This window comes from Trachinotus anak, unplaced genomic scaffold (assembly GCF_046630095.1).
Source record: "Trachinotus anak isolate AG129_WGS33_773 ecotype Australia unplaced genomic scaffold, CSIRO_AGI_Tana_v1 ptg000015l, whole genome shotgun sequence".
Taxonomy (NCBI): Eukaryota; Metazoa; Chordata; class Actinopteri; order Carangiformes; family Carangidae; genus Trachinotus; species Trachinotus anak.
This window is the reverse complement of record NW_027273866.1, coordinates 11,190,643-11,218,359: the sequence shown is the minus strand read 5'-3', so window position 1 is coordinate 11,218,359 and position 27,717 is coordinate 11,190,643. Positions and strand designations below refer to the sequence as shown.

The 27,717-nt window shown below is 40.3% G+C and overlaps 3 protein-coding genes across 5 annotated transcripts; all 3 read left to right on the top strand.

The window, feature by feature from the left end:
• The first annotated feature begins 2,675 nt into the window (after positions 1–2,675).
• On the top strand, positions 2,676–3,722 carry LOC139633342 (G-protein coupled receptor 151). The gene has a single exon (XM_071498937.1). It carries the CDS (start codon positions 2,676–2,678, stop codon positions 3,720–3,722), a length of 1,047 nt encoding a protein of 348 aa, XP_071355038.1.
• A 7,477-nt stretch (positions 3,723–11,199) lies between these two features.
• mavs (mitochondrial antiviral signaling protein) lies at positions 11,200–18,185 on the top strand. Of its 2 annotated transcripts, XR_011693664.1 has the most exons (6): positions 11,200–11,302; positions 13,395–13,517; positions 14,353–14,533; positions 14,828–15,564; positions 16,013–16,792; positions 17,121–18,185. XR_011693664.1 is itself a non-coding variant. In XM_071498356.1 (5 exons), exons 1-5 carry the CDS (start codon positions 11,210–11,212, stop codon positions 16,724–16,726), a joined length of 1,848 nt encoding a protein of 615 aa, XP_071354457.1. In that variant the 5' UTR covers positions 11,200–11,209; the 3' UTR covers positions 16,727–18,183. The 2 variants fall into 2 exon arrangements, 1 of the variants encoding a protein (XP_071354457.1); XM_071498356.1 differs by having other exon boundaries at positions 16,013–18,183.
• Positions 18,186–19,090: 905 nt separating this feature from the next.
• Positions 19,091–26,690, top strand: pank2 (pantothenate kinase 2). Of its 2 annotated transcripts, none has more exons than XM_071498359.1 (7): positions 19,091–19,494; positions 19,995–20,347; positions 20,998–21,251; positions 23,082–23,225; positions 23,520–23,643; positions 24,194–24,319; positions 24,423–26,690. In XM_071498359.1, the coding sequence occupies exons 1-7, from the start codon at positions 19,281–19,283 to the stop codon at positions 24,471–24,473; spliced, it is 1,266 nt and encodes a 421-aa protein (XP_071354460.1). In that variant the 5' UTR covers positions 19,091–19,280; the 3' UTR covers positions 24,474–26,690. The 2 variants fall into 2 exon arrangements, with proteins under 2 accessions (XP_071354460.1, XP_071354459.1); XM_071498358.1 differs by having other exon boundaries at positions 19,092–19,494; positions 23,082–23,258.
• Positions 26,691–27,717: the final 1,027 nt, after the last annotated feature.

The following is a 27,717-nucleotide window of genomic DNA, read 5'->3' as shown; positions in this document are numbered from 1 at the left end:
ATAGCACCTCCTGAGGACAAAAACTTCTTCAGGTAATGTTTTTTTTTATCCTCAGATGAATAAAAATATTTTTTAATTCGTAGCAACAATATATTAGAGCAAGACTAAGAGTCTACAGCCGTGCTAGCAGCTCTGAGAGGCTGTTTTTCGATGTAATGAATGACCTATGAATTCCTGCTGATTCCAGTAAAGTGCCTGTCATTCAGTGCTACATTGGATACACTTGATGGCATTTTAATCTACAGACTTGATAAATGGGAAGGTGTTTTATCACAGACATTTGATTCTGGTTATGGAGTTCCTCATGGGAGCGTACCGGGCCCCATTCTTTTCTCTTTCTATGTGTTCGCTCTCTCCAACAGTATTCGTCAAAACAACAACATCAATTATCACATTAGCCCACTGCTTGCAACAGTGCGCTGGCTCCCTGTGTATCGTTTAGAATTAATTACATTCAGTAAGTCATTTTGCCTGTTTATAACGTCTACAATACAGTAACCTAGCGCACTGAAATATGAATTTGTTGAATTTTTTGGGCATGCTAATAACATGGCTCTAGAGAAGGCAAAGTCAATCTACTGATCAGCCTACCACCACCAATACTGGGTGGAATGTCTTCAAGTTTTGTACAGACATTTGTGGTCCCCAGAGGATGAATCCTACAGACTTCAATTATCCTCAGATTTTTTCATCTGGCATCATCGTCAAGCCAAAGTTTCATTTTTTCCATCGCTATTAATTCCAATCAGCCTCAGACATACTCTCTGTTTCGTGCTAATTAGTTTTATTGTTATCAAACATTGTACTTGGTATTACTGCTTATTTACATTTTGATTTTCTTTTAATTTAGTTTAGTGATGTTGCGTCTTTGCATAAAAGGTGCTCCACAAATTGGTTTATCATCTTTTGTACTATTATTAATCCTAGACTCAAGAAATCATGTTGCAGGACTCGTCACACTGGGGCTCACCAGTAAGAGAAATGCCGATCTGAGAGATAGATTCTTGTTACACTGATAGTTTTCCTGAAGTGAAATCAGTGGGTGCTGCTTGTATTCTTAGCCTTGCACAGTCCATAGTCCATAGCATATCAATCATCCCTGATTATTGACACCACACAGGCAGCACCCCTGCTTGTGTTATTATATCATCCCTCTAAATACCACTAGAACCTTTTTCCCTCTGCTTGTATTTATTCATTCATTAGAGCTTCAGCTCCAGAGTCACTTTACAGGCTCTCCACCCATCCATCTCTCTCACTACTTCATGACACCTCACATCTCCCTAACCCCATACTGTGATGGAGGCACTGGTTTCCTAGCAACCAGCCCTCTTAGAGGAGGTGACAGCATTTGAGTGGGCACCCTCACCTCTCCACTAACAACCCCCCCACCTCACCAGCACCACCACTACCACCACCCTCACCCTTCCTCCACTTCACCATCACTTGTGAGCCTGCATGAAACTAAATCCCATTTCATTTATTCATATTTGAATCAATTCATCTAGTAAAACAGGACATGAGAAAAAAAAGGAAAAAAAAGTTTAAGCTGTTGTAAATGCTGAAAGTGTAACAGTAACACAAGTAAATAAGTGTCACAAAAAGCCATTCAATTGTAATATAGTTATATATAGGCTAATTGTAATATCACTAATACAGCGTTACCTTTTTAAAACATAAGCACAAGCAAAACAAGAGGGTTGCTTACTTACAAATAATAATAAAACAGTGAAATGTGGACAGAAAAAGTACTTGACAGGGCCAAAAATAATCAATTTGATCCTTGTTAGACCCCAAATGTGGTGTTCTGTTTACCCTAAAATGGATGATTAAGGAGATGAAAGTCTGACCTTGACTAAACTTGAGGACATTTCTGTCAGTTTGTCAGTTTTCAAATTTGGATGCAGGATTTAGGAGGACCTTATTTTATATTTGAGTGTAGTGATAGTGTGCACAAGCCATATCAAGAGATTTCAGCATTGTAATGGTTAATGTAATGATGAGCAGATGCATGCCTTGTAGCCATCCCAGTTTCTGAGGCGTGATGTGATCATTTTTTAAACATCTCATATGGCAGCACCACATGGCGTTTGCTCAGCAGTGCTTCCAGGGCACGTCGCAGCTCCGTGGCTTGTTTTTACATTTTACATTTGTGTTTTGAATCCGAGGAGCCCACTGAGAGATAAGAGTCAGCTCATGTGCTCCTCGGACTCGTTCCTGACACGCCACACCAGCCCCGATCCCGCGGAGGTTTTGAATGTAAATCACATCACGCTGCGCTCACATTTGGGCTGGCTGCAGCCCGGAGCCACACTGACAAAATGACGTGAGTTGTTGACGATGCTAAATGGCAGCACTTGAAATAGCACACCTGCCAGCCTGCTCGCCCACTTGCTGATACGATCACGACCCCGTCAGCAGCGTTTCAGCACCGCGGCGCCCCGGACAGCTCCTCCGCCTTTCATTTCTCCAGGACTTCAAACTCCGCGGAGAAAGCGGAACTCAAGACACACGAAAACCTACTTTTGTTTGTTTATTGCATTTTTTTAAATTTTATTATTTTATTTTTATTTTTTTGCTTTAAAGAAATGGATATTGATCGACCAGCAAATGTCTCCTTTTTCGATTTCGTTGGAGGAGTTCAACTTGTCAAGGGGGGGGACACCAGAACAGCCATGCCAGTCATCCTGATCGGGATCTGTGTGTCAGGAGCAGTTGGGAATTTGCTCGTTTTGCTGATTTTCATCCGTGACTTCAGGAGCGGGAAGGGCTCTGAGGTGAAAGCGCTCCTGGCCTCTTTGGCCTCCACGGACCTGGTGATCCTGTTACTGTGCGCTCCCGTCCGCGCCGTCACCTACTACAAGCAGACCTGGACCCTGGGGACTTTTGTCTGCAGCACCACGGACTGGTTCCAGCACTCGTGTGTGGTTGCAAAGACTTTAATCCTAGCAGTCACCACCAGAGCCAAACACACTTTGGCCCCCAGCCCACCCAGGGGGGCCCTCTACACCCCGACGTGGATTCACGGAGCCCTGGCGTTTATCTGGATTGTGTCTATGCTGTTTCCGATCCCGCAGATGCTTTTTGCGTCCGTGCTGCAGCACGGCCGCGACACCATTTGCGTCTCTGAAATGCCAGTGTGCGCGTCTGACTTCATGAGTTTGTTCTACAAGATTTACCCAACCGCAGCCTTTGTGGTGCCGCTCATCTTCACGCTTGCCTACTACACCAAAACCCTGCACACCGCTGTGAACCACGCACCCAGCCCGCAGCACCAGAGCAAGGTTACCCTGGTTTTACTGTGTCTGAGCGGCGCACTGGGGCTCATGCTGCTGCCGGAGTGGGGCACATTCACCTGGATCAGACTTGGGTACAACAAGCCTCCCGTTGGTTTGATCATCTTTGCGCAAGTCCTCCTTTACGCGTGCAGCTCCGTGTCTCCGGTGATCTTAATGACCATGTACGACGATGTGCGCCACGGACTGGTCACCATCTGGTTCATCGCCACCTGCAGAGCCTCAAAGCACCTCCCCAGCAACAAATGTCCGACAACGGAGGGGAACGGAGCGGACGTCGGCGCGAACGCAGTCGCCAACGCGGTCTCTGCGGAGACGGAGAAGACCTTCCCAGACGTGGAGCACTTTTGGACAGGGCGCAGGAATACGGACGTCGAAGTGGAGCAGGATCCGATTCCGTGGGAGAGAGAGGAGAAAATGTTGTAGAGAATCTGATGTGAAAGTGTCTGTTTTTCAACTTGACCCACAGTTCAGACCCCGTTGAAAGGCTGTAGTGGCCTGTTTGCTGTCGTGAGGTTGATTAGACGTTATTTGAACTTGTACACGGTCATGTTTTGATGTTACACCTGTTTCTACTATCTACTTTGAATATTTGCTCTCGCCTGCAGTATTACTGCACTGTCAAGTAGAACAACTTTATTAGAGGGGGTTTGTACTCATATGAATCACATGTAAATATCCAGGACACTCAAGCATCAGAGGGTTTGTTGTGATTGTGTACGTGTGATACATAACATGGATATTAAAACATTCTCAGCTCACGACTGCTCTGGTTTTTTCCCCAAAGGCTATAAAACGCTCAGCCTGCTTTAATCACAGATAAAATACAATTCAACATCAAATCTCTCCATTTAATTCCGGAGGTTGTGAGATGAAATGAACAGAGATCATTTCTCTTTATTAAATTCACAACTAATCCAGCTACACATTTTAGGTCAAGTCAGTAATCATATTTCACTGCAAAGCAGCATTCAGGCTCTTTTAGCAAGTGGTGGTGTGGAATAACTGCACGGTCACTGCTGCAGTGCACGGTCATAAAAGTGCATAAAAGTGCACTGTGTATGATTATTGTCAAAGTCTACATGTTCAAGATGTGGTGAGAAGGTGCTCAGAGCTTTTACCAGCACCACAGCACAAATACTCTGTGCAGTAAAAGTCCTGCATTCAAAATTTTAAAAGTAAAAGTATAGTGTTAGGTAAGTATTAGCATCAGAATATACTTAAAGTAACAGTTAAGTTCAACTCCACCTATTGAAATATGTAAATGTTTTATAAATGGTTTATAATACAACACTTCCACCTGTTGGCAGATAAAAGTATTTGTCAACAACTTCAGCTCCTTCTGTCAGCACCCACATGCTGTACAAATAAATGACAACAAAGTAAAACACAGTTGAAATTTTATAAAATAATAATGTTGACAAATACTGTACTTTAAACACATAATTTCCCTATATATAATATAGCTATTCTCCTATGAGAATATATTTTATATAGTTACAACTGTGATCTACTATGTTGTTATTTATAGCATCCAGTCATCAATGCGGTTGATAATTAATGAAGACTTATCTGTGTACAACTACATTATAGTGTCATTAAATCTTTATCTACCACTAACCCAAAGTGGTAGAATAACCAAGTACATTTACTCAAGTACTGCATTTAAGTATATTTTTTAGGTACATGTAGATTAATATGTTAATATTATAAAATATAGTCAACAAATAAATTATGATATATTATTTGAGGTTAAGATAAGTCTTTATTGATCCCTGGGGGAAATTCACATGTTAACCAGCAGTAGTGAAATTAACCCTTTAGCAGCTGCAACATAAAAGTGACATAAACATTAATGCATCAATAATTATGATATAATCTAATTATGGGCCTTTCTGTATTATGAGTACTTTTACTTTTGGTACTTTAATAAACACTTGAAAAGTCCTCATAAATGCTTATTGTTGCTACATGTTAATATACTTTATATACTACTTATATGTTATAAATGGGCAGGTTAAAGTTTCATTTTCTGCTTACATCATTTATATTTAAATATTTAGTTTCTTACAACATGATGAAGATATTTCTTAATACATCTTATAGTGATAACGTTGTCAGATGTGGATGGTCAGATGATCACCACCACCACACGACCTGCGTTTGCAGTTTAACCTTTCAGTGGTCGTGAAAAGAAACCTGCTTTTAGTCGTCTCTGTGTTTCCCAGTAAAGCAGCGGCCACCCATGACTCTGACGCCCCAGCAGATTTGACATTTTAGTCTCCCTGAGTGAAAAGAAAGGTTACAGGTTCAAGAGGAAAAAAAACAAGCCTCTAAAGCTCCTCAGTATGATTGTGCCCCTGCACATAATTTATTCATTGACAACAGACCATGTCTCCAAATGACTGCCATCGGGTCAGCTGGTTTTTCATTCCATCGTTCACTGTGTGTTTTGTGAGTTTGCCATTATAGGACGATGCTACACTGAATAACAGGCGTTTCTTTTCACCCAATCAAGCAGAGCAGTCAATTAAATAGACAAATCTACAAAATTAATTCTTCCCCATTTTTTCTCCTACATTAATCAGTGATAGAGACAATGTCCTGCTGAGACCCTTTCAGTGAGTGAAGTATGATCTAAGAAACGTGAAATGAAAAATGCTTTTTGACTAAAAGAAATTCAAAATAAATTGATTCATACTTCAAATAAACTGCTGCAAACCTTTAGCACCTTTTAGCCTGTCAATTACAGCTTTTTACAGCTTTTTATCTGTAGGCATTTCTGTCCCTTTCCAGGATCATTTTGTGTCTCTGAGATCATTTTGTGTGTCGCTGTAGCCGTTTTGTGTCTCTTTCCAGTTGTTTTGTGTCATATTGATTGTTTTGTGGCCCTTTGTGGTCATTTTGAATTTCCCCAAGGATTAATTAAATTTTTTTATGCTTTTTTTTTTAGGGTCTTCTTGTCATTATTTTGTGTTAATGTTTTGGTTTCTTTCAGTGATATTTTTCAGGTAAAGCCCAGTGGCCCTCTGATCCCTTGGAGCTCTTATCCTGTACCAGGTAAACATGTTAAGATCCATGACAAAGAAGTAGCGGTTGAATTTATGGTTTACAAAAAAAAAATACTATCAAGATAGAAATGTGTTTTCACAGCTGAAACACATCCATATGTCACATTAAAAATTTGCTAAAGTATAACAAGTATAACTGAACATTTGAATTTGAATAAATAAAAGTCTGAAGACATAATAATATTAATAATATTTAGAGTGTTTTTAGCATCTGGATTCATGATGGCCTATTTGTAAAATCCCAGCTGCAGCTCTGCTTCCAGTGTCAGTTTGTAACATTTATACACAGCAAATATGAAAAGACACAAGCGCCATAAAGATATAATTCATAGAGATGTGCTCTCAAAAGTAACACTGATCACACTCCTATAAACAAACTCACACAAATACTCATATAAACTGGATAAAACCTAATCAAAGGCTTTAGAGAAAAGTTTTTAGCCTGCTTTTAAAAGAGGTCAGTGTTGAGGGACATCTTGTGTCATCTGGTGACTCCAACAAGTCAGAGGGTAAAAGCAGCTTCACCAGCTTTTGACTTAATCCCTGACAGGACGGTGCCAAAAGGAGCTGACAGACTCTGGCTCATAACAAGCAGGCCGTTTACAGCTTCGTAGAGAAGCAGGAGAAAAGTAAAGTTCACAGTCAAGCTCAGTGGAAGCTCAGAAATCTCGGAAAGGGTCAAGCATGTCAGTCAAGACAACAGCTACTCGACAGCTTTTTGCTGGGAGTTTTGTACGATCAACTGTGCTGTGATAAAAAAAAAATATATATATATATATGGGCAAAGATTAAGATTCTCAAGAGGATATGTCAAATAGATTTTAAAGGAGCTATTTGTAAGTTTTGCTATTTCTACATAGCCAACGTTAGCACTGAAGGCTGTTTACTTAGAAACATTATGAGTTCACCATCAAACCTGTGGTGGAAAGACACCCACAGGCTTTGCTTCTATTTCTAGCACTTCTCTTCTGCTAAAGTTAGCATGCTAACAAGCTAGCTCTGGTCCGTCTCATCACTTCCCTATACTGAGTCACTGTAGCATCCAACCTGTGCTAAAGATGTAGCTGCTCAGTGGGCGTATATTGTAATATCTAGTCCTGTAAACACGCAGATGGCTGAAGGTGGTGTTAATGCTAACATTAGCTATGTAGCAATAGCAAAACTTATATTTATATGTCAAAACTCAAATAGAGATGCAGCCTATAACCCTGATGGTGTTCGTGCACATCCAGGACCCGCTTTATTACTTTATTATGGAAATACCCATGATGCCAGTGTCTAAGAAGCAACAATGAAGCCTGTTATGCAATCTTGTACAACGCAGCCATAATGCTTAATACATTCTGCTTCACTTGGCCATATAAACATAATACTGGCAGAAAAGTAATTGAGCTGCCTTTGGGGGATAAAGTCCATAAGGTCCCATTTCCACTTAACATGTCTGCTTCACAGAAGAGGAACGTCTCCCTTTAGCAAGCATGTAGTTGAGTATATCAATGAAAGGCATCTCATTTATCACTCATACAGTCAGAGAGCGTCTTCATATATTGGTTAAAGGTTAGCGTCTCTTCTGAAGACTGAGCTGATGAACTTTAACCAAGCTCTGAACTCTGTCAGCTCACACTGTGCTTGCTAGATAAAAAATAAGAGTCAGTGTCCTTTAGCAGAAGGAAAAAGAGAACAACACGGTGTGATCTGAAGGCTGACATGGCCTCACATGTTTTAAGGGACAGGGTTAGAGTTACAAAATGCTGCCAACCACACAAAGCTGGATCACTGTGAAAGCCTGAGCTGAAATATTCAAGTGGTCCGACACGAGAGAATCTTGCATATTTCTCTCTGTCAGTACTGTAGTTTTAAAGCTAAAGGGCTCTGAAAATAGTACAGTCCTGCTCTTTCATCGAGATGTACATGGAGTTTTTTCTCCCCACTCAGCCATGATGGATTGTTTATGCTGCCTCAGGCTCTCTGAGGTTTTATTTGGTGGCTCTATGTATCCTCCTTCCTGTTAAGGAGGGTTCGCCCTGCAAGATATAAAAGGTTCGAGTCAAATAGGACTAGCTAACTGTTAGCATTTGTTCTGAGCTGCATGGAGTCACATTGGTGGGATTTTATCCCTTAAATATGGTTTAGTTTCATGTTTATTGTCTACTTATGATTTTTTAAAAACTTATAACAGTCTCTTAACAGTATTTTTTTTGGGCTGATAATTGTATTGCTGCATGTAGGAAATCCTGTTCCATGTGTCATTTGAGCTGGTGAAATCCAGTCATTTCATATTTTACTCAGTTCTACCAGGGGAAGGAAAGGCAATGCTATAACCCTGGTAATTAACTGTCCACTCTGACGTCTAGACTACAGGTCAAAGGTGAACAGTTTGTCATCACATTTCTGAGAAGAAATAATTTTTATAATAATAATCTGTCACATTTTCTTACACATACAACTGTGGTTTTGTCTCTACAGTCATTGACTGTGACTCAGCTGCTCACATTTGTTTGCTTTAGCACTCATTGTCTTCTGTAACGGTCCCCATGGCTGAAGAGACAAAGAAAGAACGCCACCTACTTGCAGAAACCTCTCCCAACAAAAACAGATGGAAGGAAGGAGACATCACAGGAGACATAAAAGTACAGATGAGCACTGAGCAACAAAGATACCAGCAACAAAACAAGAGTCCTCAGGAGACAGCTTGAAATTACAAAGAGTTTTGAGCTGAGGCTGAGATGCCTTGAATTTTTAGTCCCTGTCTAATGCAGTTTTCATAAAATGTACAATCTCCAAGCCCAAAAATATGGAGGGAATGTCACATTGAAATAATCTGATTCATGACAAAACAACATGAGACGGACAGAAACAGAGAGGTGGGGGATGCTTTTTGACAAGCTCGTCAGTCATATCTGAAAAATGGAATAGCTTGTTCTGCCCTCAAGTTCACCATCGATATAGTGAGGGATGGCATTTTCATCAACACTTAACTTCCATTCATCATTTGCACATGAGTTGGTTGATAAAAACAAGTATAATTCACGCATGGGAGAGCAGCAGGAAAGTTTGAGAAAAACTGCTCTAGAGCTCCTAATTGTGTCTGTTTTCACTAAACTGATCATCATGTGTAAAATTGCTCCTTTAAAATAAAAATCAATCAAATCTCTTCTGTTACTTCAAATTGGGAATTATGTAATTTACTGCAGATGACCTGGAGAGGGGATGCACAATGGAGCTGCAATTATTGTACTTCCTGTACTTGTAATTTAATAAGCAAAAGGAAATTCTTGCAACCTAAAAACTTGTATCTGATGCATACATGAATTGCTGGTGATTAAAACCACCTAATGGCAGTTCCTGTAATAGCTGATGCACTTTAATAGTAATAAACATCAAATCATGTTTTCTTTGAGAATTTTAATTTCTTTTCATTGTTGATTTTGATTATCAAAAAGGTTGAATGGTGAACAGCAGCAGGCAACAGCTCGCAAACATAAAAAGCTGCTAAAGAACCAAACTTTGATGAGAGATGTGGTTTTACTTCAGGCAATTCATTTAACATGTGTAATGTGATCAAATATTAGGTGACACATTTACAGGATGAAGAGTTTTCATGAAAACCCTTCACATTCATGCACTGCAATCAAACATCTCTAATCCCTGATTAACAAACCTGCAGTGTAATGAACCAACATCCTGCTTGATGCCATTAACCTTCCCATAATCCTCCAGTAATTCAGATCACTGGGATCCTGTTCGTGTTGTTAACTTACAGCCGGTTAACAAAGATGTGCATTAAATAAGATTACTGTCATGCAAAGACAGATCTCCTCCTAATAGCCTACAGATCCCTGGAGTCGTGCTCATTTCATTCAGGAGATCTAAAGCAAATGTTGATTTAAATGCGTACTGTATATTTCTGCATGGGGTTGACAACTCCTGCGTGCTCAGTGTGTTAGTAAGTGGCTCCACCTTCTGGTTTAAAATGAGCATAACTTGACTCAGTTGTATTCCTGCTCTGGTGCTATAAAATTGTGTCTAACCAATAATAAATCATAAAACTATTATGTTTTTATTATCCAGCAGATGCTGAGGAGAAATGCTGATTAAAAATCTCTTTGTTGCATCAACTGTTGTTTGATCTTTTTACACTCTTTAATATCCCTGCACTAGGTCAATAAAATGCATCTTATCTTGTTCCCACTGGAAAGTCTTCAGTTATCAAGCCTAAACAAATATGACAGCAATAATGGTAACAAGTGAAAATAACATGAAAACCACTTCGAGGGTTTGGGAAGATAGCTTTAGCTAACTTATGAAGCTGTAGTTTGTAGTTTTTTTTATATTGAAAGCATTGACCTTGATCTTAAAAGTTTAAATTTTTGTAATGGAGTATTTCTATGTGTTTGTATTACAGTTACTTTTACTTAAGAGTCTGGACACACTTCTTCCACAACTGACTTATTGCTGCAGTGCTCTTTGATTGCCTATTGTTGAATACCAGTTTTATTTTTCATTCCAAAAAATTATCAAATCTTAATGACCATGTATTGATCATGTATTTACTATTTCATGCATTGACAACACAGTTGGCCCTCTCTCTCTCTCTCTCTCTCTCTCTCTCTCTCTCTCTCTGTCCATGTGAAGGGATTAGGATCAGGGATTAGAGACAGATGTAAACCAGGAGTCCCGATCCTGTCACAGCACAGCAAAGGTCAGCGTTAGGGTCAAGATTAAGAAATCTCCGCCTCCCCTACATCCAATGCTTTCGTTCTATTGGTCCGAGATTTGATTGACGGCGCTGTCGTCCAATAGGATTAGAGAACGGGCGGTTTAGGCGTCGACGCTGCGCAGATGTGTGGCAAAGCGTCAACGCAGGTTTTAGTGAGAGCAGGAAAAATAATTGAGAGGGAATCACGAACTGCTGAGGCACCAAAAAAACGAAAGGTGAGCTCTAAATTAACTGACATTCCCGTGAATAAATCTGAATGAATTATGTAGTTGCATATAATTCATGTGTAGTTGAATATTTTTGTTTGCTGTCGCCTGTGAAAGTCAGGAAACAGCGGTGACTGTAGCTAGGTTGCATCGCATTTATCAATGAAAAGTAGCTTGTACATACCTTTCCTGTTAGTTGGCACTTTTTAAATTATTTTTCACAACATATTTCTATTATTTACAGGCAGTTGTCGCCCCAGTTGTTTAAATGCAGCTCTTAAAATCTGCCTTACCTTTTTTTTTTAGTCAGTTTTATCCTAAAAATAGGCGTAAAAAGTATTTTTCATAATTTATTTCTATAGTTTACAGACCGTGATCAGTCTCCATTGTCCTTGTTGTTTATTTACAGTCTTTTCAATTCTTCTTTCGAGGTCAGTTGAACCAAAATTAGGCTTAAAGTATTTTCCACAACATATGTCACTAAGTTACAGGGAAGTATCAGTCACTACTGTCTTTGTTGTTTGTGTGCGACCTTTTAACAATTGTTATCTAGAAATAGAAATAGGCTTGAACACTTCCCTCATGTCTCAGCACAAATCTTTACTTTCACTTTGGTTCGCACTGACGTGTCTTGTGAGCTCTTTTTGACTGAAATAGAGTGAGATTTGAAGTAGTTGTGAGATTTTACTTAAAGATAACTGTTATTTAGACTCATGGAAAGCCAAGGACACTGGCAGCAAAAGGGCCAGTTTAGAGGTCATTCATTCAGCTCAGCTCTTCATAATTTGCTCCCGTGACAAGGTGCCTTTTCCCCCTTGCACACAACCTCCCCCGTCTTGTTAATCTGCAGTCTCTCATCGCTTTACACTTAACATGCGTGCTTGAAAATAATACACACTCACACAAACCTTTTCACAATCCTGTAAGGGCCTGAACACACAGCAGCATATCTACCTGACAGGCTGTGTGTGTGTCAGGTAAACCATGGCCTCTGTGGGCTAATGATAAAATGGAGAAGACTTTGCTCTTTGGTTAGTGCCTCTGACATTTATTTCAATCTGAGACAGAGTCAGACTGCGGCGGCTGCTGCGGCTGCTGCTTTGTCTCACATGTACAGTAACCTCTAACTGTTTCACATGGCTGTTGGTGACAGGATATCCTGTGAAAACGTTCCCCCTGACTGAACCTGACAACAGATTACTTTACCTGGCTGTTTAGGTATCAACAAGGTGAACATGTATTAAGGTGTATTCACTACAAAAAAAGTATTCCCCGGGCTTTCTATTTGACCCAGAGAAGCCACTGTGATAGAAATCTTGTGAGCTGGTTTACTAGTGATGGAAGAAGTTTCAAGAGACTCAGGTGTCTGAAGTTCTGAAGGTTATCTTCCTTGCAAGGCGCATTTATTAATCCCATACAAAACTTACTGCACGTCCAAATAAGAATATTCCTCATGGGACCACAGCACCCATGTGTGAAGATGTATTGAGAGTCTATTAGGTACCGAATCCAAAACAATAAGTCATGTTGTATTTTCTCATACAATAATTGTTTGAGTGTGTGTGGGGGAACACGGTTGCATATTCAAAGTTCAGATATTAAACTGGAAATGGAGGTGCTTAATCAGTGACTAGTTTCGGCCTGTTCACCTTCTTCTCACTCCAAACGGCTGTAACCTTGAAAAGTAGGAGTGTTTCTTTCTCCTTGAAAAAGAAAAAAAGGGTGGCAGCTGTGGAGAGAGTCACATCCAAATGAAAGTACTTTCCTCGTATATTTCTTCATTTTCACTTTCAGTTTCATTGAAAATAGAATAAAAATCCACCTACTGTGTCTGTGATCATTGCAGACAACAAAGTTAAAGTTTCCTTATTCTGCTATTCGGTACTTTCACATCTCATCTTAGCTGAAAGAGAATCATAGAGTCAGGGAATGTGGCCAAGGTGCCTTGCCAACTGATGTATATAAATGTGGAAGAGTGTATTATCTATTGAAATACCCCCGTGCAAAAATACACTGTAAAAACCTGACAGCAGTAAAACTCATTCAATCTTTTTGAAGTCTTCCCTATCGCTGTGTTTTTGTCCGCAATCTCATTTCACAGATGTCGTTTGCCAGTGACAAACTCTACAATGGATATCTGCGGCGAAAAATGCCAACGATTGCATCCACGGTGAAAGTGAGAGAAATAATTGTCCACCTGCCTTGCTTGACTCTTCACGACAGGGTAAGTTTCATTAGCTATAAGAACCTATAAGGACTAGGACTGATGATTGTTTAAATAATGTTGGAATAGCATAATGTATTGGCGCTCGGTTTCCAAAGGAGTTGTGGTGCAAAAACCAAAAAATAAAAAATAAAAAATACAAAAAAAAAGACACCAGACTTATCTTATCTTGACCCATGTGAACCACCAACTGTTGTCTAAACACAGGCAGTCACACATGAGGTGGCAACTGCTTGTCAAAGAGTTAGTAAACAAGACTACAAGTCTGACCAGACATTTGATCCCATCACAATATATTTATGCGATGGACACAATTCAGTCAGTGCCAAAAAAATATTTGATACCCATCCATAATAAGGAGCCTAAGTTATTTGGTTATCCTTTGCAATATTTTCACCATAAGACATTATTAAGTTAATTATATTAAATTAAATCAGGTGAATTTACACCTGTTAAGGTTACAATTCTTTATCACGGCTTTATTACAATTTTATTACTGTCATAATGTGAATATGTCCCAAAATGTTATTAAAAACAGTCATAGCAGTGTGCTATTGATAGTAATACCCAAGCATTTTTTTATGGCCAGTATTGATATGAACAATTGAGAGTCAAAAAATGACAAGTTAATGAAAAGTTAAAGCTCAACTTCGATTGTTGTTTGACAACAGTGTGATTCAGTTAAGTTAATTTTCACTGGTGACAGTAACTGTTAATTTTAAAAGATTAACTTCTCAAAAATGATCATTGCACCAAAAACAAACTGATCACTACTCTGATAAATTGATGTATATGATTTTCATATGCTTTTTTAAAAATTTTATTGTAATTTTAGGAAAATATCGAGGCAAAAAGAGAGACTTATGGGAACCATGACAGCATGGTGCTACTCCTGGATTGTCTGAGGAGGAGACAAAACTGGCCGGAGCAGTTCATTGAAGCACTTGAGGCGTGTGAGCACCCATCTATAGCAGCCGAGATCAGAGCTGAATACAACGCTCTAAGAGGAGTTAACAGTAAGCATGTTAAATTACCTAGTGCTATATTTCAGTATCTAATGTTGTTAAAAGTATATGCTACATAAAAATATTTTTATCCTTTGGTTTCCCTATCAGCTGATGTGCATGTGAGATATTAAAGGAGTTAAATGAAATACAGTCTAATCAGTACTCCACTGATGTTTTTGGAATAGCACACAGTGTGTTAGAAACCACAGTTTCAGGGTTAGCTAGTCCTTCAGGATTTTCCAGAGCTTTAGTCTTGTGCAGTCATAACAGATTTGAATGACCACATTGTTTGCTTTGCCCTAGATTCCAACCCCAGCTCCCCTTCAACAACTGTCATCAGGGCACACGTCCATCCAGCTCCATCTGCCAGTCACCCAGAGAACGGTGGAAACACTCCAGCTGCTGTTGCTCCTCCAGCTGAAGCATCAGCTCCCCCACAACCAGCTGCTCAGGCCTCACCCCCTCTGCAAACCCCTGTGCATCCACAAGCCCAGAGCTCAGCAGCGCATGTACCAGAGGCTGTTCCTCCACCTGAGCCTGTCCCTGAGCCCCCACAGTCAACTCCGAGTGGAGTGGCACCCCCTACATCAACACCTCCTTCTTCCCCTGAGACCCCACACACTCCAGCCAGCACACCACCACCACAGAGGGAGGTTCACGCTCACCAGGAACCAGAGGAGAACTCTGAATCAGACATCCAGGATATCTCTGTTGATAACGGCGTGATTCCTGATCAAGTTAGCGCGGGAAAGAGCGAGGCTTCAGCCAACTCTGTGGTGACTCCTCAACAGTCCCGTCCTGTTGAACAGCAAGAAACAGACACTCTGTCCCACCCAGATCCTGTCCGAACGGCAGCCACAGAGGTCAAGTCACCACAGAGTCCCTCTCCAACTCAGGCAAACTCAGACGTGACGGATGGATCCTCATTCCTCACACTGACTCCAGAGAGGCCTCCAGTCCAGGACACTGCCCCTCCTTTGAGCAAAACACCTGCTGTTGTCCTGGAGCCTGAAGAGACATCTGAACCTTCTACTACACAAGTGAATATCAAATTATAAAAGTCTATCTAGATTATAATGAGCAATTTAAGACTTAGTCATAAAATTTCACTTTTCAATAACAATAATTTAAAGCAAAGATCACAAAAACCATGAGGAAAACAGTAAAAATACAGTTACATAAACTTGATGTGCCAACACTGCGGCTTGCCAGATGACTGTGTGTTGCAAAAGGGAAGCCAGGTTCCACTCTTTCGCCTTATGAGTCGTCACTGTGTTGTGGGACCGGCCTCATTCAGATGTATGAGATGGCTTCATTTTTTTCACACAGGGCCATAGTCAATCTGTACATGGATTTAGATTGCATGATACGTATTTAAAGATGTTTCTATGGTCTTCTCAGCCCACATGCTTATACACAAGAGGCACATAATATTAAAAAAAAATCTGCCTTTTTATAAAAATGACATGACATCAATTTCTCCTGCAGGTTATTAAAAGCAGCCCACAGAGAGATGCAGCAGCTGCAGCCTCCCCCCTGCCTGGTGCTGCTGGGATGGACACCTCTGCCTTTGAAGATAACTCTATGTGTCTGAGCAAGCCTGGCCAACTCATCAGCATCCAGCCACAAAATCTTGACAGTCCTACTATCCCTGCACACAACCCACCGGTGGAGCCCTACTCAGGTAATAGTCAACGTCTGGAGATAAGCGATGCTGCATCGGACGCTGTTTCCTCTGCCCATGTTCCTGTAAGCCCTGCAGTGTCTGGACTGTCATGCCAGGAGAACGGCACTGGAGTTAACCAAAATGAACCAGAGGAGAACCACTACGAATCTCCCTGTCAGAGTTTGGAGGTGCAGATGAATGTGGTGCATGTGTCAGAGGAGCCATCCATCCTCAACTTCGACGGCCAAATCTCAGCACCACAAGCTCAAATCATCAATGGCGAAGCAGCCAGAGAGATCACTCCTCCTGCACCATCTTCCACCACCACTGCTGGCACTACTTTAAACACCCCTTCAAGTGTGAGTTGCCACCCATCTGAGCCTGCACCAGCTGAAGTTACAGCAAAGCCGAAAAGGCTGCCGGATTCAGAGGAGGAGACGGCTTCTCACGCCCTGCCAACTAATATAAAGTATATTGTGACTGCTGCAGGAGTGGGCGCCATTGCACTGCTGATGGCGTGGAAGTTAAAGAATTAAGGGTATTTAATACCTTTAAAGGAAGAGAAGATTAGGCTTTAAGGCTTTTAAAAGAGGATCTTAAAGGTAAGGTGCCTTATTGTAGTCATTGGACTGGGATGGCGTGAGGCAGCTGTTTAATAATTATCTATCGTAATAATAGCTGCAAGACCTTTGATCATGTCATTAATTACAAGTCTGTTGTCAAGTTGAACTGTGTGCTATCATGTTGACGTTGATCGAAGTTGATCTTAGTGAACAAAAACAAAATTTACCCCTCTTATTCTAGTTAGGGAACGTCATTGAGCTGGGTTGAGATCTCAGGTTATTTATGCTGCACATATTTGGTTTGTAAATATAAACTGAGTTTGTGTAATAATGATAGAAATATTTATATGTTCACTTCTCTCGTAAGCACCTTGAAGATAAGGCTGTTGGCTGTCATCCAGAGATGATTAGACCTGAATTTCACTAAATGTGGACCCGAAGAAAGCGTCAGCATCACACACATTTTCTTCTCCTGTTGATAGTGGGAAATGGGCTGTAAGTGATGCCTTGTGCATTGTCTGTATATATTTTTACATATGGGTAATTATGTGTTTGAAGAATGGACAGATTGGTGAAAACATTTAAAAGTATGTACAATGTCTCAGATATTCAGCACTTGAAGAATCAGTCAGCCAAACACCATGTAATTTCATTACATATATTGCAAATTTATTCATAATCTAGGCCAGTGGTTTTCAAACTTTTTTAAAATCATAGCAGTCCTTGATAGTTATTTTTCTTTCACGGCACCACTGCGTAAGCAGTATATTGAACTGGATTTTTAAATGTTTATTTTGATGGTTATTACTTATTTCTTCAGTTTTGGTGTTTGAAAATGTAATAAATGTATGTAATAAAAATGTAGTACATGTAAACATTGGCTAGATTTTTTTATTATAATGAATAACGATTATCAAACCTGTACTATAAAAAAATGTAAATACACATATCTTGCTGCAATGCGAGGCAGGTTCGTTGGCAACCACTGGTCTAGACAACACTGGTGTGAATGTTTAAGATGACAGTTTATGTTTTCCTCTCCTTCTAAATAGATACAAGTTGACTGTGTCATGTTCTGTGAGGTGAGTGAGTGAACTGTAAATAGCACTGTTAATACAAGAAATGTCAAGAAAAGAAAGTGTAATTTAGAAGGTTTTGCACATTTTAAGAGGATATTTTAGCTGCAGAGATGCAGATGAAATGTATTATCTGTATGATACACATATATTGTAACTGTAATCTCATCTTAAGTGTTATCTAAATGTAATGCACTGTCTCTGGCTATGCACTTCAGCAATCACATCAATAAAGCTGAAATTGTAAAAAAAAAAAAAAAAAAAGTTATATATTCCTTTATTGAATGTGCACGTTAAATTCCCTTCAGAGAAACGTTAATGCCAGCTCTATGAAACTGACAAAGTGCTCATTTCGCTGAATATATTATATGTGACAAAAGCACAGGTGTAATTAACGAAATGAATGATGACTGAATTCTGGTAAGCTACTTCAATTTCAGGGTCCTGTTATGGGTCATGTTTATTCACTGTCACACTGTCACAATAAAAATACATAATACAGTTTTTTTTTACTTAGATCTATTTAGATGGCTCCTGCAGATGCTTAATTACATATGTACTTATTTAAGGTAGTTTACAAATTCAGTGATGAATAATTCAAAGAATAGATGTAGAGATCTTTGACTTATGGATATGGAATTTACTTAGTAAAATGAGCATGTTCACATTTAGTTGTTTTTTTCCTTTATTATGTGATTTGTGTATAAGTTTTGTGTATCATGAAATGAATCTTTTATTGTGTCTTTCTCTGTACAAAAATCACATTTATTGGGGTTTTTTACAAATCTTGAAATATAAATTATTGCATAAATGAAAAGAAGTAATATATCCATAGCAACAAACAAACAAGCCTTTCTTCAAATATTAATGCATTGTTACTTTTTATTTCCTGAACTTAAATAAAGGAAAAAAACTGTAACTGTGGCATGTGCAAAACCTGTGCACCTTACTTAGTCTGGACTTAGTAGTAGTTTTATTCATTCATGAAAAATTCATGACAAAATAACACTGCATTTACATTTGATGAAAGTCTCTTTTTTAAATTTCTGTGTGTTGCATGGTTCGTATTTACTTCTTTTCACTTCAAAAACCAACAAAATATGTAAATTGTCCAGGGGGTGGCCAAGGTTTTACATGCAATTGTATATCATGTTTTTTTAACCCAAAAAAAATCAAGAAAATGTGACATCAGCCTCCTTTTTATAAACGCTGCCTGATTCGCATTCTGATTGGTTCTAGCTCCTCTCCATCACCGGCTAGCCCCGCCTCCTCAGTCTGACAGAGAAGATAAATAAGACATGTACCTCGGCCGTTAGTAGCGACACAGCCACTTAGCTGGCTAATTAGCTAGCTTATCTATTCGTGGACTATATTGTCCACCTAAATCGTTGATTTTTAATGGTTTAATTTATTATTATCTACAGAATATATGTAGTTAATTAGTCATTTCAATGGCGCTCAATGGCCACCAGTGCGATGATGATACTATCGACGAAGACGAAACGCCCACGAAGCAGCCGCGGTCCAACAAGGAGATGCCCGGTTATTTCAGAAATGAGTCCAACAATGAGGCAGCTTCGCCCGCCGGAAGAGCCACATCCGACCGGCGGACCTCCAACTCGACGACGAGACATCGGATCGACTCGCTGAAGAAAACAAGGCCGCGTAGGTGTTAACACAGCTGCCATGGGCTTGGTGTATTTACTGGAAAGGCGCCGTTGCATGTATATAAAATGCAAAGGCGTTCCCCAAGAGAGAAAGGCGATGAAATTATAGATTTGAGAGAGCATCATGTCATGGGCCGCACAAAATCCTCAAAATATTTTTTTTTTAAAAAAAGGTGCATGTAATGAATGTGCAGGAATGATGTTTAAACGAACAAAATTATCATGGCATTGGTATTACACATCAGTGAGCCGTAATGGCAGTAAATAGCCAGGATCTCTTTTGCAACAAGATGGCGTTCGCGGTACACACTGTACTGAAGCTTCTGTGGAGGAAGCTGCTTGCCTTTATGTGGGCCAGCAAGAGGACATCCTCTCTGTTCCGCCTCATATTCATTAAGCATTTAGATATTAGAGATATGTTTTAAATATTATTCAATATAATACATTTTTTGCCAATAATGAGTATTATTTTTGCATATATTATCCCACATAATGCAGCATTTCCCTGGTTTGGGATGGACATTGGAGGCACTCTGGTGAAGCTGGTGTATTTTGAGCCCAAAGACATCACAGCAGAGGAGGAGCAGGAAGAGGTGGAGAACCTGAAGAGCATCCGGCGCTACCTAACCTCCAACACCGCCTATGGTAAAACAGGCATCAGGGATGTGCACTTGGAGCTGCAGGACCTTACGCTGTGTGGCAGGACGGGCAACCTGCACTTCATCCGCTTCCCCACCCATGACCTGCCGGCCTTCCTGCAGATGGGCCGCAACAAGCACTTCTCCAGCCTCCACACCACCCTGTGCGCCACAGGAGGGGGCGCATACAAATTTGAGTCTGATTTCCGCACGGTGAGTCTGCAGTGTTATGCTTTTTGTTTGCTTTTACAGGCTGGACAGTGAGGATGGACAGGAAGGAATGGAGAGAGAGAATTGTGAGGTTATAACATATTACAGCATGAGATGGAAACAGTGACACAGAACAACAAGAGCACCAGAGTCTAACATTTCTCCTGTATTGAGCAAAAAAATAAGAAAATTCACTTTTTGACACATTGTTAACCTCATGTTTTTCTTCTGCACCTCAGTGCGCAGTTGTAACTCATATGTTAAATTACATTGACAAATTTAACAGCAGTGACATATAAGATAAATCATGGTTGTTGCACAATTTTACATTGCATATAATGGCTGATAAATGCAATGTTGAGTTCACACTGAGAAATATACAAAAGCTCAAAGGCCAACAACTTGAGGGAAGAAAGCGCAGTGTTAGCTGTGTGTGTGCCCTGTGGCTGAATTTTAATCAAAGAGGACACCGACATAGTTTCTTTTTTCTTTTTAGTGAGACTAATTCCTATGAATTTGTAATGAAGGTTCCTGTTTTTTTTGGGGGAGGGGGGGGGGGTTACCCCCTGCTTTTCCTCCACCCCCAGTTTCCTGCCTCTGTGTTCTCCTGACCACATCCCCATGTTCTCTTTTTTCTGTCAACATAAAAAAAGATGGCGGACCTGCAGCTTCACAAGCTGGATGAGCTCGATTGTTTAATTCGGGGCGTGTTGTACATCGACTCGGTGGTATCCAGCGGCCCCTCTGAGTGCTACTACTTTGAAAACCCCACAGACCCAGATCACTGCATCCAGAGGCCCTACACCCTGGAAAACCCCTATCCCCTGCTGCTGGTCAATATAGGGTCCGGGGTCAGCATCCTGGCCGTCTACTCTGAGAATAACTACAAACGAGTCACTGGGACCAGGTAATTATCAGTGGTGGAGATTTACTGAGCAAGTATTCTGCACTTTTAATGCCTTTGCAGATACTGATTAAATAAAGGTTAAATAGAATATAGAGGGGAAAAAAGCATACTTCTCATATATAAAGAGTTACTTATAGAGATAAAACCACAGAGAGTTACCACCTGACCCGGCACTTCCCCTCAGCATGACAGAGCTTTTCAGCATCTTTCAGTTCATTAATTTAATTCATTTTGAGCTGCAGCAGAAAGACAAGTTTGGCAACTAGCTAGTGAAGCATTCATCAGCTAAAAAGCCAGATATTTCCCTCAGGAGTTGGAGCAAACAGTCAATATTGGACTTAAATTAACCAGGTGCCCAAAGAAATAACGTTGCTTCATATCTGCTGAATATGTTTATAGACAACTGTTAACAAGTCTGCCATATTGTCAGAGTTGAAGCTGGGAAATATCTGGTTTCCCCATTGAAAGAAATGAGGAACATTTTATGAAAATTTCTGTCTGTGTCAGGATTTTCACAAAGCAATTAACACATGAAGCCAAGTATAAAAATAGCACATAAGATATTCTTGAGGGTTTAATTTTCTGTCATGATGAGTTGAGCCTTCATATGATGCTGATGACAGACCAAAGATGTTGTATGGAGGTCCGATTACATTCCTCTGTCTTAAATAAGTAAAAGGCTGCATGTACGATTTCTCTGCGCGCCCCTGGCTCCAGATGTCGGCAGTAAAACAGAACAGAAACACAAAATGGAGCGTGACACTAACCAAGAATACACAGGCTGTTGTCAGGTTAAAGTTACCTCTTTAAAACAGGGATCACACTATATTGCCACTGAGAAGACACCTCAAAATGCCGGCTTTGCTTCTTTGTACGCACCATTGTGTGATTTTTAGATAGCATGCTGGCGCTGAAGAATCAGAATCAGAAACCCTTCTTTGTCATTGCATAGAATACAACGAAATTGGTTGTGACCCTCAAAGTCAGAAGCATCATGTGTAAAGACCAGTTAATACTTCTGCAAGGATTTGACGCCATAGGTATGGCGTAACCATGTCCCCTGCTCTGTAGTCTGACATGCACCTCCCCAGAAATGAAACTAAGTTGTTGTTCAACATGTTATAGCTCCAACTCCAAAATGATATTCTCTCAGTTGAAGCTGCCGTTGTTTGGCACAACGGTATAGGCTACGCCGTGGCGCCTCACCTCCCACCCCCCCTCTGTACCTTTTACTCAGAACAGTGAGGCGGAATAAAGGCGCAACATTCCCGCCTTCAGCAGGCTGTGTGAAAGGGGCTAGTGATTCAGGGATTTGCAGGAGGGTGCAGTCTGGTCGAGTGGGTTGCCTGTTTGCTGACGTCTTCCCTCTGTGTCTCCCTGGTGCCTTGGTGTGAAAAGTAGCAGCATTTTTTTCAGCTGTTACCAAACTACTTCCTTTACCAACTGTTGTGCTTGTGAGCCAAAGCAAAGTGGTCTTTTGTTAGCTTGAATTGGGTTCCGTTTAAATGTAGATTGAAGTTATTTAAACTGACAGTTCGTTTGTTGGTATTTTTGGTGAGTTTTTTCCCTCCTCCTCCTCCACCTCCTCCTCCTCCTCCTCCTCTCTGCACTGGTTTGTTTTACATGTGGTTTCTCTGTCTGGTGGCTTTGAAAGGGAACCATGAGCGCCGCGCTTTTCCTCAACATAATGACCCACTGTCCTTTGTGCTGCACAGAAAAACTAGATGAGTGCATTTGAATCGACCGTCTATAGAATTCACGTTGTCTTTCATTTTAAACACCAAATGAGAAGTTGTATTAATCTCTGTGTTAATCTGTGTGCTTTTACAGCCTCGGTGGTGGGACCTTCCTGGGCCTGTGTTGCCTGCTGACTGGCTGCTCCACTTTCGAGGAAGCCCTAGAAATGGCTTCTCAGGGGGAGAGCACCCGTGTGGACAAGCTGGTTCGGGACATTTATGGAGGAGACTATGAGAGGTTTGGGCTGCCAGGCTGGGCTGTAGCCTCAAGGTGCGGTTTACAGCAGCTTTTTTTGTTGATAGTGTAGGTCACAAGCCTGTTTGTGGTGGATTCCAGCATAAACAGAATCACAGCTTTAATGAAGCTGGGACCAGGACAGGGCTAAATTTACTCCATGTCCTCTGCCAGGGTGACAACAAGAAGCCTTGATGCATTTTGAACGTGATCTTTTCACCCACAGTGTGATGCATAAAACAACCGCTGAATATTAACACACCTCTGAAGTACATCTCATGTTTATATATTTGATAGTTTTGGCAACATGATGTCCAAAGATAAGAGGGAGTCGGTGTCCAAAGAGGATCTGGCGAGGGCGACACTGGTCACCATCACCAATAACATCGGCTCCATCACCAGGATGTGTGCTCTCAATGAGGTTCGTAACAGAGGGATTGTAAAATTCCCAGTATTTGGTGATCAAATAATGACTTATAAGTGATCCACTGCAGGAAACACAGCTGATAGTGTTGTTACAGCATCAAAACAGTCATCACAGTCTTGAAATGAGTCCCTGTCACTTAAACTGTTTGACAAAACTGGCTCCAGGAGCCAAATACTGTCAGTTGTGTTTTTTGTTTGTGTGCTTATTGTTTGCATTAAAGTCAGAATTTAGGTTCAGGTCAACATTGCCGTTATAAAAAGATTTGAAAAGACAACCAGTCAGGGTCCCTGCTGTCTGTTTCCTCTTTGCGTTCAGCCTCTTTACGGTGCTGCCTTGTGGCGTCATGATCAAGCAGCATTGTACAGGGCTATGAAGGCGTAGAGGAGGTAAACTACATCACTGATGGGCCTTTCACAGCCCAAAGCAGGAGGAGATCTCAAAAACCAATTTAAGATGCAAAAAAAAAAAAAACAATCACAAATCCAACTATCCTTGTCACACCTATTACCCCAATTATTCTATGCCCGTTCTCTTCCTTTACTAGAACATTGAGAGGGTGGTGTTTGTTGGGAACTTCCTACGAGTGAACACCCTCTCTATGAAGCTGTTGGCCTACGCCATGGACTACTGGTCCAAAGGGCAACTCAAAGCACTCTTCCTACGGCATGAGGTAAGTATCTCTACCACCTGTTCCTCCCAGAGACCAGAAATGTAGTTTCTTGCTTTGATGGGCTCTGATTTCTAACCACCTTCTTGTGCTGCTTTTGTTTTAGGGTTACTTCGGAGCAGTCGGAGCCCTGTTAGAGCTTCTGCATCCGTCCTAATGTGTCTGAACTACATCCAAAGAAGTCCTTGTCATTCTGCTGCAAAGACCATGAGCACTTTAGACTGTTCAGAGTCAGTTCCACGGTGGGATGTTCTGTCAGCCACCAGCCAGTTACTGGTAAATTTCGATAGTGAAACTGTCAACATTTGGAGGTCCTGTTATGTTCTCAGAGATTAATCTTGTTTGTGAACTGGTGAAAGTGACTTTTAAAGTCTGACACACATCAGCTGTTGTGGTCAGGGGATGGAAGTCATTTTGATTGCCCTGGCCAAGGTTGTATGCAACAAAGCTGACAGAGTAATGAGCCAGGTTTGGTCTGAAACGTCTCAAGGAAATTCACCACGGTTGCCTGAAATAATACCTGTCATCACGTGGACTGCTGTTACCCTCTGTGGGTATCAGGTCCTGGGCCAAATAATTGCAAGTACTCTTTAGGGTTTATTTTACCCTACTTCAGTACCAGACGGATGGGACTATGACTGCTGTAATTGGGTTATATTGTATAAGTTAGTGGGTGCTGAGATAAAGACTTTGCACTAGAAAAGCATGGACACACACAAACAATAGACATAGTTCTAAGGCAGTAAGTAATAATTATTATCACTGATTTATCTTCAAAATGTTTTGTTGATATATTGTTTGGTCTTTAAAATGTCCAAAAATAGCTTTAAAAAATGCCTGACAAGATTCCAGAGCCAAAGATGACGTCTTTTTAAAATATCTTTTAGTCAAAACCAACTGTTCTAAACCCAAAAATACAGAGTTTACTGTCATATAAGACAAAGAGTAGCAGAAAGTCTTCATGTCTTAGAAGCTGTAAGCAGGAAATTTGGGTTTTTGTTTAGTTTTTTTCTTTTCTTCAAAAATAAACAATTCATCATGTTGCTGATTTAATTTTCTGTCAACCTATTGTTTCATCATTCTGACATGAATGAAATCTTGAGAATTGGCATTGTTCAATTCCAAAAATCAAATTACTGCCATTAATTTTATTGTACTGTAATGAGATCAGTGCTATGTCATTGTCCTAGTATTACTCCCAACCACCTGGTACTCTGTGTAAGCTAAAACACTGCGGATCTTGTCAGTCACTTACTGTTTTATCGTCTGTGAGCATTTACTCTAATTGGATTTGAAGTGAGGGTGTGAATGATAAACTCTTTTTGACCAGTTGCTGCAGGTTTTCCTCACCGGATTGATTCATATCTAAATTTGCATGTCAATCTCTTATAACTAAGGCCATAACATCAGGCTTATTCTTTAACAGAGACATTAACTGTCACTGTTATAGAATTGATATCATTTGCAGACGGTTCCTGCCTCTGCAAACAGTAAATATTGTTTTGTTTCCCAACTGAAATCTCAGAGCATTTAAAGTTTATGAACTCAGTTGTTTACTCTAAGTATTTCTACAAAAGTGCTGGTATCAGGAAGTGTGGACAATCATTGTGAGACTGTACTGGCTAGTGATGAATTCAAGTCCACTTCTGACCCAAACATCTGCCCTGCTGAAGTGCCCTTGAGCCAGTGCATCCCTCTGCTTACAGAGAGAAATCAGAGCGTAAAGATGGATATTGAGGAATATGCACAGGGCATTACATCCTTGAATTTTCCCAAGATTCAGTAACCAAACCAGTTCTGTCTGTGTGTAGCATGTTCAGTATGTGCTTAAATAGTGCTGTTATGAATTTAATGTACATCCTGGTCAGTCAATCTTTTCAAGGCATTTGTTTTTAAGAGACAAATACCTATGTTTAATTTAACATTGTGTCACCGAATTGTGTTATTCGTCCCATTGTTACATTTAACGCTCATCCGTCCCCTTTAATGTCACCTGTTTGTTTAGTTATTGGTCCATTCATGGATTACAGGGACCACAATGAAACTACCTAAGTAGGAGGTTTGAGTCACTAAATAGCTGGAAGCTCAGTGGACACTGTTTTTCAGCTGTCAGGTATTAGAGATAATGTATCTACAAGTTGTATGTACAAGAAGCTGATTTCAAATAAAGTGCCTGTCATGTTTTTGTATAGGATACAATAATGTGTTCAGCAATGCGATTTAAAACAACACAAAGTGATTTGTAATTATCAAGGTTTCCCTTTTCTGTTTGCTTGTACAATGCAGAGAAAACATTGTATTATTATTTTTTTTTTCGTCACAGAGTGATTTCAAGTTTCTTATTGAAGGTTCCCTAATAAATATGAACTTTTCATATCTGTGTGACTACTCGTGGTTTTTAAACATGTTGGGGAACATACAGGGGTGGAGGAAGTTTTCAGATTCATTACTTAAGTAAAACCACATTGTTAAAATACTCAGTTATAAGCGAGAATGGCATTGCTCTTATTGAACTCCCAGCAAAAAATGGAATAATATTTAACTATTCCTTTCAGTCAAAGTTTCACTGAAAGAGCAAAATGTAAAGCGTCTTTGTGTAAAGTCACTTAAAGCAGCTGAGTTCAGCTGCAGGTCAAGGTGAGAATGTTTAATTGAGTTTATATTCAAGATGTTTTCACCTGAAACTTGCTTGTAGTTTGTTTACCTGGTGTTTTCCAGTGCTATTTTTAAATTTGCTTTATTTCAATGGGTGTCACCAAAAATCAGATATTAGATCCAGCAAAAGTTGTAATAGCACAAACAACACAATTTATGACCAAGAGTCGGGTGTTTTCCTCGTTGTTGATCCCCCGGTGTGGCTGGTGAGGCTCCAGATGTCAATATTCTGACATCCTTCAAAATGTGTGAATATTATTCAGGGCTGCAACTAAAGGTAATTTCCATTATCAGTTAATTTTACAACCAGTGTTTTGATTAATTTATTAGTTGCCAAGTCTATGAAACATAAAAAATTCTGCTCAAATATTAAGTTTACAGTGGCAGGATATGATTAATAAAACCTGCAGATATATTATTATTGTTCTTCTTCTTATTATTAATATTATGTACTGATTAATCAATAATCAAAAACAGCTGTCCACCGACTAATCGATTAATCGACTTTACAGCTCTACTTTACACACTATGGAGGCACCATGTTTGGTAACAGCAGTCAGACTCCGGTGGGTCACAGTCTTTGGTTTAGTGGTAAATCTCCTGCAGACACGTCGAGCGCCTCCTCAGGCACGTAGGCTGCGTGCGGGGTTCGCGAAATGCACGTTTTTTGGACCTTATGCAAGAGCGGGACAGCCTGTTACAGAATCATGCATGAAAGAGTTAGTGTCTTTCCAGGGAATAAACCC

Bases quoted from the DNA above. Each gene is read 5' to 3' on its own strand.
- LOC139633342 (XM_071498937.1), top strand. From the start codon at position 2,676: ATGCCAGTCATCCTGATCGGGATCTGTGTGTCAGGAGCAGTTGGGAAT.
- mavs (XM_071498356.1), top strand. From the start codon at position 11,210: ATGTGTGGCAAAGCGTCAACGCAGGTTTTAGTGAGAGCAGGAAAAATA. The intron at 13,518-14,352 runs GTAAGTTTCATT...TTGTAATTTTAG, and splicing joins GCTTGACTCTTCACGACAGG to GAAAATATCGAGGCAAAAAG. The intron at 15,565-16,012 runs GTGAATATCAAA...TTTCTCCTGCAG, and splicing joins CTGAACCTTCTACTACACAA to GTTATTAAAAGCAGCCCACA.
- pank2 (XM_071498358.1), top strand. From the start codon at position 19,281: ATGGCGCTCAATGGCCACCAGTGCGATGATGATACTATCGACGAAGAC. The intron at 23,644-24,193 runs GTTCGTAACAGA...TTCCTTTACTAG, and splicing joins GGATGTGTGCTCTCAATGAG to AACATTGAGAGGGTGGTGTT. The intron at 24,320-24,422 runs GTAAGTATCTCT...CTTTTGTTTTAG, and splicing joins CACTCTTCCTACGGCATGAG to GGTTACTTCGGAGCAGTCGG.